Source organism: Emys orbicularis, chromosome 2, assembly GCF_028017835.1.
Source record: "Emys orbicularis isolate rEmyOrb1 chromosome 2, rEmyOrb1.hap1, whole genome shotgun sequence".
Classification (NCBI taxonomy): Eukaryota; Metazoa; Chordata; order Testudines; family Emydidae; genus Emys; species Emys orbicularis.
The window spans coordinates 48,824,907-48,836,971 of NC_088684.1; the positions used below are offsets into that span (position 1 = coordinate 48,824,907).

Here is a 12,065-nt window from a genome sequence, read left to right on the forward strand (position 1 = left end):
AACCTAGACAGCTACATTCCAAGTATTTTTCTACTCAGCTGAAATAGAGCACATCAAAACTAGTGAGAGCTTACGTAATTTTACGTTTAAAAAAACCTGAATCAAAACAAAGTTCAGGCAATTTCAACAGTAATACTAGAAAGATTACATTTTCATTCTCCAAAAACTTGTCACTTTTAGCAATTTTTGTTCTGAACAGCAAGATAAGAACATGATATTCTGTTTTATTGAAATGTCCATTAGTTGACAAAGTACTGAGCCAGTGTCAGATTCAGCCCGAGTCTGCTGGAAGTCTAAAAACTCAACTTGTTTCAACTAAATCTAGCCAAATTTTTGGACACCACCCCGTAAATAGTCACCTACTGACAAATGTAGCCAGTGCCTGTCCTCAGAGAAAGCTGGAACTCCCCATGTGTCCTGACACATGCCCTCAAAATGCTGAATCCATCATTGTCAGAAGCTACTCAGAGCCACAGATATGGGTTTTGAAAGATTTTTGTGCCAAGCTAAGTCCGGATCTAAATTTTTCAGGTGGAGCATCAGCTACTCAAAGACTCAATTTTGAGAAGTCAAAGGATGCTCTGAAAATTTTGACCATAACTGTCTTTGCAGCTGGTACAAATTATGGATTCAGAATTGAAGCTTGAAAAGCAGCTGGTGAATGAGTTTTGAACATGTTTTAGGAATTTTGGCATCTAGATTTTTCCAGATCATTGTTACTGACTACATTTGATGAGTTTAGATGGTATGATTTTGAAGTCTACGGACAAAAATTGGTTGGCATTACAAATATCCAGCTTTTTTCTACGCCCTTTGTTGGAAACCTAAAGACTGACAAAATGCATGAACTGAGTTCTGCCTTCAACAGCACCAAGATATGGAGTAGGTCTAAAAACAATCAAACTTTGAGGGGGGTTTTCTTGGCAAAAAGGGATACAATTTTTCATGGAAGGTATCACAAGATAATTTGTCCTTCAACCAGCTCTACAGTGACAGTTTTGGAAGAACACAGAGGGATAGTGTTACATTTTTACATTGGCTAATACTTATAATTTAAGTAAATGAAACCTGTTTTAAGCAACTACTCAAGGAACAAGCATAACATCAGTTGCCTCAAGTAAGTCCCTCACAGCTTCACATTGGAGGAATGTCCCTTAAAACAGGAAGCTGGTCAAAAACCTTACTCTATATTTTACCATACAAACTGGTAAACTAATCCAGTGGTTTTCAAACTGTGGTCCACAGATCCCACACAGTCCGCAGACTATGTTGAAGGTCTGCAAAAGGCAGCCGTTACCATAGAATGATGATTTTTCAAGCTGGGGTCTGCAGACTATGTATAAAATTTCCAAAGGGGTCTGCACCTCCATTTGAAAATGTTTAGGGGTCCACAAATGACTAATGGTTGAAAACCACTGCGCTAATCTGGATTATTCTGTTAACTGGAACATGAGGTAGTGGTTACAACACACAAGGAAGACATCACTCCTAGGCTTTACTTTTGGCTCTGCAACTCGCTTACTGTAAATCATGTGATGACTTTGTGCAAATCACTTAACTTCCGTGCCTCAGTTTCCCTAACTGTGAAATAGCAAAAGCATTTACCTACCAGGGATGTGAAAAGACTTAATAAAGCAACTTCCGGGAAATATTTAAACTGCAGAAACATCCACCCTGTGCACTTTACCCACAGCCAGGCAGACAGCCCCTCCTATGCCGTGGGGGGTTCGGGGAACGAACCTCCAGGCAACGTAAACAGGGAGTTAACTCCGTTATTTACACAAATAGATCCCGATCCAGCAAAGGGGTTTGCAAGGGGCAGACCCCGCCCCTCCCTTAACCCCTAACACCACCTGCGTCCCCACTCTCCAACTGCCCCGCCCACTTAATTGCCTCCTCCTCCGCTCCCCCCAATCCATCCGCTACAGGCAACCGCCCGCTCTGGCCGCGCCCCCGATCCGCCATGCCCCTGCCCGCGCTCCCTCTATCCGCCCCCCTCCCCATGGCCAGACCACAGCGGCCCGCGGCCCACTGCCCTAGCCTCACTCACCGCCACCGGCCGCGGCCTCACTCACCTGTCGCCGCTGAGGGTCCAAGCCCCGGGACCAAGACAGGAAGCGGCTGGAGCCAGAAAGCGAAGCAATAACACGGCCCCCCACAGGCTCCCCACCCTACGCTCCGCCCCCGAGCACGCCCGTCTACCGCTCCGCCCCCAAACGGGCGCAACAGCGCATGCGCGCGACACGCCCCCGCTGACAGCCATGAAATTCTCGCACGGGGATGTTCGTTTCGTCCAGGGGCGGCTGAGGCCACGTGATCCCAATTCCCCCCTCCCCCTCCTCCTACTTTGCCCCCGCAGAGACTCTGCTTTAGTCCCGCCCCCAACACTTCCCTCTAAGGAATGGGGGGAAGAGCGGAGAACTCAACGGGCGGAACGGAAAGAGTGAGGTCATGTGTCCTACTCGGACGCTACCGTGCACTGACTGCAGCCTGTCGACACAGGAGGCCCGGTCCCGTATGACCCGGACATTGTTGCACACGGACCGTTTCCGGTCGGGCGCTCTTACTAGGTTCCCCAGGATGCAGGCGGGTCGGGCCAAGCACGGGGTGACGCATCATGGCGGCAGCGGTTATTATCCTGAGGCCTCTGGGCCGAGGCGCCGCCTGGGTGGGGAAGCGGCTCCTGCCCGAGGCTGGAGGCGTGAGACGCGGCTGGTGGCGGCAGGCGCAGGTGGGCAGGCGGCAGAAGTGGACACTGAGCCCCGCGTCGGAGACGCGCTCTGGGGACCCTTTCCCGCCCCTCTCCGCCGGGACAGTCACAGGCCAGCGCCCCGGCCAGGCCGCTGCCCCAGCCTGTCAGGCCCGCCGGAGAGAGACCGTCCCTGCCGGAGCGGAGATTCTTTCAGGGGTTCTTCTCCTTGCGATCGAAGCCTCCTATCCACCGCCCCCGGTCCATCCCTTGCAGGAGCCCCCCACGCCCCTTCCCGGTGTAAACCTGCGGTCTGCAGGGCTGGGCGCACTCGGGCCTCGCACCCTCTTTCATCTCCCTGCTTGGGTGGAGGGGGCCGGGCCGAGCTGCCATTGATCCCTGTCCAGTCACTTCTAGAAAGTGCAGGTCAAGTCAAGACCTAGTTAGCCACAGGGCTCAAGACAAACATGAACAGGTATTCCCTTCCTCAAACACTGCTAACTATAGCACCGCAACATGTCAGGCCCGCCTGCTGCCCAGACGCTGCCCTTACTAGTATCAGCCCAAAACACAGCGGCAGAGCTCATGGTTAAAGCAATGCATGATGTGACCTACTTCTAGAGGAGTCAGATGCCTTCTGTCCACACAGACAGTCCCAAACAAGTTACACATTGCTTGTCTTTTCTGAGCTGTACTACACTTGGTTCCTGGTCCACTATGGGTCGGCAATGACTGTCTTCTTGATGCCCTCGTTTACACTGATTGAAGCTTTTACTTTTAGTGTCATGGCAACTGGGGGAAATAATCTGCTTCCTCGTCACTGTTTAAGGTTTCATTTTTTCATGTGTCAGAGGGGTAGCCGTGTTAGTCCGGATCTGTAAAAAGTGACAAAATCCTGTGGCACCTTATAGACTTAGGGTACGTCTTCACTACCCACCGGATCGGTGGGTAGTAATCGATCTATCGGCGATCAATTTATCGCGTCTCATCTAGACGCGCTAAATCGATCCCTGAACGCGCTCCCCGTTGACTCCAGAACTCCACCAGAGCAAGAGGCGGAAGCGGAGTTGACGGGGGAGCCGCGGCCGTCGATCCCGCACCGTGAGGACCCGAGGTAAATTGATCTAAGATACATCAATTTCAGCTACGTTGTTCTTGTAGCTGAAGTTGCGTATCCTAGATCGACCCTCCCCCTCCTCCCCCCCCAGTGTAGACCAGCCCTAACAGACGTATTGGAGCATAAGCTTTTGTGGGTGAATACCCACTTCGTCAGATGCAGTGGGTATTCACCCACGAAAGCTTATTGTCTGTTAGTCTATAAGGTGCCACAGGACTCTGTCATTTTTTCACGTGTGGCAATTGAATGCTAAATTGAGCCATGTAGAAAGGAATATGAAGAAATAAATAGGAATTATTGGTGACGGATGATATTCTGGCTTCTAAAATAGCTGGGTTTATGATCTACAAAAGTAATAATGTTTTAAGGGTTGCATGACTTAGGCCATGTCTACACTGTAAAATTAAGTCAACCTAATTTACATTGGCATACAGCAGCCGTTGTAATTACATCGCTTGTGCATGTCTGCGCTTCGCTCCTTGCATCAACAGTGCGCATCCTAACCAGGAACACTTGTATCGATTGTACTGTCAATGTGGGGCATTGTGGGATAGCTCCTGAAAGCCAGTAGCAGTTGACATAAGGAACACAGTGTCTACACTGACACTGCATTGGCCTAACTACATCGACCTTGACTCTATGATGCTTGTGGAGGTGGAGTTATTAAGACAGTATAGCGGGGCAGTTAGGTTGGCAGGAGCGAAATTTAGGTGTAGACACTTTCACGGTTAGGTTAACGTAAGATGCCTTGCATTGACCTAACTCTAGTGTAGACCAGGCCTTGGATGTGTATGCTTGTTGTAGCATAAATAGCATGTCAAGTTCTCAACACTTAAATCAGTATTTCTGGTTTTGGTGTCTTAAAACACACAAACCATGACATTCTCAATTACAAGTCTGCTAATGAGCAGGTATTTGATTTAGCAAAGTGACAAAATTAGCAAAGACAGTCTGAATACAATTTGAGCATCAAATCAGTTAAGAGATGAAGAGATCCTTCCAAGTCAATTATATTTGTGGGTTTCAGGCAAAAGTTTAGGCTACCTGCAAAGTTTGCAATTACACTTGAAGCAGGAGGAAAATAACTCATAGTTTGACTCAGCCTTTATCATTAGGAAATTAAAACATGACACTTTTTGACTTTTTTTCTAAGTTGCTTACTCATCAGAGCATATTTTAATTCAGTTTTTACCAAACAACATCTGTATTCTTGCTTATTGTTTTGTCTTGTATTCTTTGCACAATTAAACATAGTTACTTTTGTAGTTCTTTCTTCATGTTACTAGTACTAGGTTCATGTTCCAAAGTATAATAATGAATCAATTCCCAAAGCCCAGTTTCCTGTTTGCACAGTAAAAAATGAAACCTTGAAGTGTTCCTATTATTGTTATTCTGTAACTTCTGAGAGCCTCTTGGATACATAAGATTGGAATGTAATCCAGAGAGCTGCAGAGCAGCTTTGTCAAATCTTATAGCAGATTATAAACTTACTTTATTTTTCTTTTCAGGTGTTTGGAAAATTAACTCTTTTCAGAAGAGGGCTTGCACTCTCAGCAGTGTCTTACTTGGGTTATGAAGCTTACAACTCTATTTCTCACTCTGCTGTGGTTCATGCTAGTGTCAAAGGTAAAGCTCTATGAATTCAAATGTCCTGAGGTCATTCAGATGCAGACTTGGCACTTCTTTACAGTACCAAAACTTTGTGAGAAGCGTTTTATGTAAGGCTTTCCAATATCTCCACTATAGGCTATTTTTATATAATCTGTTCAACTGTAGGCTACCTTTGAACTAAATAAACAGTGAAGTTCTTGTTTAGCATGGCTCACTTCTCAGAAATATCACTACGAATGTAGCCAAAACTTTGCTGTGTGGGTAAAATAAGCTTGTGACACAGATGCTGTTCCTTTGAAGTCTTTGTTGGGAGGTAAGGTTGAATTTGGGATTCAGAATAGAGCTATTAATCTTTGATTCAACTGTAGAATTAGAAGTTTGGTACTAGTGGAAATCCACATCATAGCAGCATTGGGCTCATGATTTTAGCTAGAAATGGAGCAAAATGTCTTGGTCTGAAATGTAAGTGCTGGAATCTTTGGAAATATAGTAAAATATCAAAGATTCAGTCTAAAGCCTTGTTTTAAGTAGTCTTTACATGTATTATTCTGATCAAAATTAAATCACTACAATGCTAGCTCTCTAAATGCTTCCCAGGCTGCTGAATTTCTTGGAAATTTTATACATCTTTTTTTCCAAATAAGCTCCAAATGAGGATTCTTGCAGAAGAAAAAAACATTGTACTCACTGCAGTAGAAACAATGATCCTCCGTCTTCATACTCCTTTGTCTTCTCCCAGGTATTGAGGTGAGCGTTTTGCCTAAGTGCTGTGTCCTTTAGTGCAGTGTTTTCAACCTTTTTGATATCAGGGACCGGCTTGCTGCCTTCCTAAACTGTCAGGGAGATCTCAGGGACCGGCACTGGTCCACGGACTGGTTGTTGATTAGGTAGATTCCATTCTTCAGAGCTTCATTTTCCACAAGGTTTTAGAAATAACTAGAAATATTGGGCATATCTTGATTTTTGCCTCCATTTAAGCTATATTTAAGTTAGGCTTCACTCTTTTAATAATTACAGAGCACTGGACTGAAAAAAGTAGCTGTACAAATCTTGCCACTTGATGTCATTTTTAAAGACTATTATAGCTCTGAGCACATAAAAGAACCTACCGACAACTTTCTGTACACAAATAAAGCAAAGCAGGAAAAATCAAGTGACCAGAGCCCTTAGGGCAAGTTAGCAGACACCAAGCCAGATTAGAACTGCTCAAAATTCATGAGGGAATACAAGATGGTGTTTAACAGAGGGAAGAAAAACGTTTTAGAAAAGATTTGACTTGACAGCATCGCTTTTGAAATTTCAATCAACATATTAAATCCGATAAGCATCTACTGACAGCTGTGGAGATTAATAGAAAGTTTCCAGCAAACCTAAAATAATTAGTCAATTACTTCAGTAGTACTGAACTGAGTGGTGAATATTGAAAATAGTGGAATTTGAGAGAAAAATGTCATCACTGTCAGAGGGCCTAATGGAAACCTGAAGCTTGTGGAGAAACAACTTGAAACCATGGAAAACGTGTCGATTTGCAAACTTGCATGCTTAAGATTGCTTTTGGCCTTGAGGCCCTCTTCATTATTATATTTATACGTAAAATACTGAACTTAGATATTCTTTATATGTGGTGAAAATGTCATTGAATTCTGAAGAGACAGTGGCAAGAGAGCAACAACTAAGGGAACAATAGCTGTATTAAGGGGTCCATGTTACTAGAAGAGGAATTAGAAGGCTGGCTGAACCAAGCCATTTCTTATAAGAGAAATCAAAACATTTCCCTTAGGTGTTAACCCAGGGCTACCCAAGGACAATTAAATGAATATTGTCAAAAATAAACTTTTGCCCAAGAAAGGCAAAATCTGCAGTACTTTAATAGGTCATGGTCTAGCTCTTCTGTAAGGGTAAGGCAAGTTCTGAGATACTGAGAGCATCTCAGTACTTTGAAATAGGTAAAGAATCTAGTTAACTCAGTCATAATTCCTAACTGTGTTTTAGTTTGTCAGGTCTGTGCTGCATCTGATTCATATTTTATAGAAATAATCTTGTTCTGTGAACTTCTAACAGTCAAAATTAAGGAGCCAAAATGTTGTATTTATATCACGACTAGCCATTTTATTCTCCATCTCTCTACAAATTAGGCACAGTAAATTGTCATGTGAATATTAATATGCAATAAGAGAAATAAACTTGAAAATATTATTTGATAGCAAAAAAAAGCAATGACAAGCTATCAGTGTGTTGTAAAATCCACACAACAGCAAATAGCATTGTAAGGCCTACCTCCTTTGATTTTCTGTTTTAGAAACTAATACATGATTGAAAAATAAACAAGCATACATTATTAATACCAAGTAAGTATTTCTGTGTCACTTAAATGCATTTTTATTTTATTAAATATTCTCTGTAAAGTATTTTATTACTGCTGTAGAATCCGACTTCTCCTATCAGAGGGGAAACTAATTTAACTCAAATTATTCACAGAAATGTGCTGATATCCCTATAAAAACTCTTGAACAAAAGTCAGTAATCATATGCTGTGTTAGCTTATGCCTTCCTTTATTAATAAAAATTACAAACAATATTTACCAATGGTCAAGAAAGAAACAGAAGAAGTGTTATTTTTAAGCATCTAATAAGGGCAGTGCAAACAATGGAAGAATGAAAATAAGCCCTGAAGTTTTTGACAGTGTCTCCTTAAATGAATACTTTTAGATTTACCCATCACATGTTGCCAGTGAAAGATGTTGGAGAGGATGCTCACCACACAATTTAGTTCATAGCTAGGTTTGACGGAGTAGACTCTTGACAGCCTTTCTCTCACAGAAAAAAAAATTAGAAAAATTGTATAAGTTAAAATTCAAAACTCTTTAAAGAGATGAACACCAATGGATCAAATAATAGGATATTCACATAAAAATTGAAAATAAGGAAATGGACATTTAAGTACTAGACAAGAACATAGGCAATTAACCTTTGAAAAGCCAAAAAATTAATTTCATAAAGCACATGTATGAATAGAGGTAAAAACAGAAAAGTGCCTCAGTGTGTACATTAAGAGCAGCACTCAAGCTATAAATAGAAGCTATGGGATAGATAAATCTGGAAAATTAATAATGGATCCAGATTAAGAAACTTAATTATTTTATCAATTGCTATGGCCATCTGAATCCCAGGTACCTATAACAGAAATAAAAGCATGTAACTAAGAAACCTACCTACACTTTACATAGACAAATTGGAGCTGGGGTGGGATTGGGGGAAATGAAGTCTCCAAAGCTGTATAACATCTTCACTCGAGGAAAGCACCTGGAGTGAGTGGTTTTGCAGCAAAATATTGTGCGTTCTAGACCCAAACGACGCATTTACTTATGAAAGTATTCAACTACAAAATTGAAAAAGAAAAATCTCCAGTTTAATTTAGGTACAGGCTGACTGTCTTTCAAACCAAATCAAGATTCAGTAAAGGCTTGACTCTTGTAGATCACGCGCCTCATGTTAAAACAGGATTATAAAACTTTCATAAACACTGCAGTTTTAAGGATTGCGAAAGTAATTGTGGCTACTCCTGTAAAACACAAATGCTTAACTTTGAGTATTTTCATCAACTTCAATAGATTATTCATATCTTAAAGTTATACATCTATGCAAATGTTTTTGTTAGAATCAAAGGGCCTAAATTTGTATATTTGGATCGGAAGAGGCTTTGTCACATGGAAGACTTTAGTAGAATAATAAGCATAATTGAAGAGTTAAGAAGAAGAAGAAAGCTAGGTAGTCTAGATACTGGGAAGGCCTTTGACAAGGGTGAAGTTTCCTTCTAGCAACAATTAAAAAACCCAACAATGGTTGGATGTGGTCATTCTTTAAAAAAATGATTAAATCAAAATATAACAAACCTATGGCAAAAATAGGATTATCAGATGGAACACCTTGTTTTTAATTGGGAAGAGAAACCTAAGCAAGATACTCACATTCTTTTATGTCTTTTATTTATGATCATGGTAGAACCCTTCAACCATATTTGGTATATCAATTTGTGGAACAAAACTATGTTTTATTCACATAATTACTGTGTGGTGTGAATGAGTCTTATCCCACCATTTCCATTATCTGAAATTTAAACTTTGGAAGGTTATGATACAGAATTAATATGGGGAAAAAGCAAAATGTTAAACTTATTATTTGGGATAGCAACACCATTGAAGAGAAAACACAAATTAAAATTGTCACCTTTTAAGATATTTAGTAAATATTAAACTCCTTAATATTGTGGGTGAAATTAAATTAAACAACTCTGGTAGCCAAAATATGGAAAAAATACTAGAGAATAGTACAGCTTCTAACTTTCCAGGTTGTAAATGTGGAGGTATGTTCATTTTTAACATATAGATTCATAGATTCATAGATTCTAGGACTGGAAGGGACCTCGAGAGGTCATCGAGTCCAGTCCCCTGCCCGCATGGCAGGACCAAATACTGTCTAGACCATCCCTGATAGACATTTATCTAACCTACTCTTAAATATCTCCAGAGATGGAGATTCCACAACCTCCCTAGGCAATTTATTCCAGTGTTTAACCACCCTGACAGTTAGGAACTTTTTCCTAATGTCCAACCTAAACCTCCCTTGCTGCAGTTTAAGCCCATTGCTTCTTGTTCTATCCTTAGAGGCTAAGGTGAACAAGTTTTCTCCCTCCTCCTTATGACACCCTTTTAGATACCTGAAAACTGCTATCATGTCCCCTCTCAGTCTTCTCTTTTCCAAACTAAACAAACCCAATTCTTTCAGCCTTCCTTCATAGGTCATGTTCTCAAGACCTTTAATCATTCTTGTTGCTCTTCTCTGGACCCTTTCCAATTTCTCCACATCTTCCTTAAAATGCGGTGCCCGGAACTGGACACAATACTCCAGCTGAGGCCTAACCAGAGCAGAGAAGAGCGGAAGAATGACTTCTCGTGTCTTGCTCACAACACACCTGTTAATACATCCCAGAATCATGTTTGCTTTTTTTGCAACAGCATCACACTGTTGACTCATATTTAGTTTGTGGTCCACTATAACCCCTAGATCCCTTTCTGCCGTACTCCTTCCTAGACAGTCTCTTCCCATTCTGTATGTGTGAAACTGATTTTTTCTTCCTAAGTGGAGCACTTTGCATTTGTCTTTGTTAAACTTCATCCTGTTTAACTCAGACCATTTCTCCCATTTGTCCAGATCATTTTGAATTATGACCCTGTCCTCCAAAGCAGTTGCAATCCCTCCCAGTTTGGTATCATCCGCAAACTTAATAAGCATACTTTCTATGCCAATATCTAAGTCGTTAATGAAGATATTGAACAGAGCCGGTCCCAAAACAGACCCCTGCGGAACCCCACTCATTATGCCTTTCCAGCAGGATTGGGAACCATTAATAACTCTCTGAGTACGGTTATCTTATTTATCTTTTTTACTTAAATCCAACCCATGACACGCTTTGTTCCAGTTTCAAAAACACTAACTTCATGTATTTGCTTGGTGCGGGATGATAAACAATAAGAATGACCAGACAAAGACCTGTATCTTCATAAATAAGACCTAGGTATTTATTATTATTATGTAGAATGGGGGACTTGCAGTTACTGGGAATGCAGGGTGTGCTAAGCCTATTTAGGAACCTACAAAGTAAACCCGGAAGAGCTCTGTGGGGGGAAAAATGTGGTATTAAAAACAAAAATTTATGACACTCTAGTTTTAAAAAACAGGTGCTTGTGCAACTGCTAAGGGCTTAATTCAGCAAAACTTTGATAAAATGGCAAGCTGGACTGAAAAGCCCAATTTTGGTTCATTTAATAAAATTTTCTCCAGTTTCATTGTCTGTGGCCTCATGCATGTTACAGTACTACTTTGATTACTACTGTAACTGTGGAGCCCTTATCTCTGATTGCCAGAACCCACAATATTTTAAAAAGCATTATATCACTAATGTATCTTAATACTTTTGAATTATTTGTATATGTGCTGCTGGTTATATACAAAATAATGATTTAAGACTGAAAACATAAGTCACCCTGCAACAAATTATGAAGAAAATACATGGAAGGATCAGTCCGATACTAAGTGACCCTTACTGCATTCATCCACTTTACCTTGCTATATTTCAGTCCCTGGCCTACCACACGCTCCATGTTCTGATCACTTAGGATGTGTCTACACTGTGACTGGACATCCTTGGCTAGCCTGAGTCAACTGATTTGGGCTTGTGAGGCTTGAGCTAAAGGGCTGTTTAATTGCGGTGTAGATGTTCGGGTTCCAGAGCTCAAGCTCCAGCCCGAGCCGAATGTCTACACTTCAATTAAGCAGACCCTTGGCCCGAGCCCAAGTCAGCTGTCCCAGGCAAGCCGTTGGTTTTTAATTGCACTGTAGACAAGTCCTTATTCATCACCAAAACCTAAACCAAACATTTTCTGTTCTGCCATTGTGAGGTCATCAGACTAACATTCTAAAATCTGTTACACTTCTAACACTGTCTGTTGCTAAGGGCTGTTTTATAGTTTCATAGAGTAATTTTTTTTTATGTTGTTTCTGTTCCCAGAAGTTGTTTATTGAAAATAAACAAAGTTGGTACAATTCTGTATCCCATGGCTGCTAAAAGTTAGTATAGTATAGATAGCC

At 41.4% G+C, this 12,065-nt stretch overlaps 2 protein-coding genes across 2 annotated transcripts in view; one reads left to right on the plus strand and one right to left on the minus strand.

Annotated features, from left to right (window-relative positions):
* The window catches only part of CPNE3 (copine 3), a 68,414-nt gene extending 66,237 nt beyond the window's left edge, over positions 1–2,177 (minus strand). Inside the window, exon 1 of the mRNA XM_065400068.1 lies at positions 2,076–2,177. The gene's annotated coding sequence lies outside the window, so the exon portion shown is untranslated. The remainder of the gene's footprint in view (positions 1–2,075) is intronic.
* A 422-nt stretch (positions 2,178–2,599) lies between these two features.
* Positions 2,600–12,065, plus strand: part of RMDN1 (regulator of microtubule dynamics 1) — a 38,360-nt gene continuing 28,894 nt past the window's right edge. The window contains 4 exon segments of the mRNA XM_065399130.1: positions 2,600–2,729; positions 2,732–2,880; positions 2,882–2,989; positions 5,315–5,432. Of these exon segments, the coding sequence (XP_065255202.1) occupies positions 2,618–2,729; positions 2,732–2,880; positions 2,882–2,989; positions 5,315–5,432 (487 nt within the window). The 5' untranslated portion in view covers positions 2,600–2,617.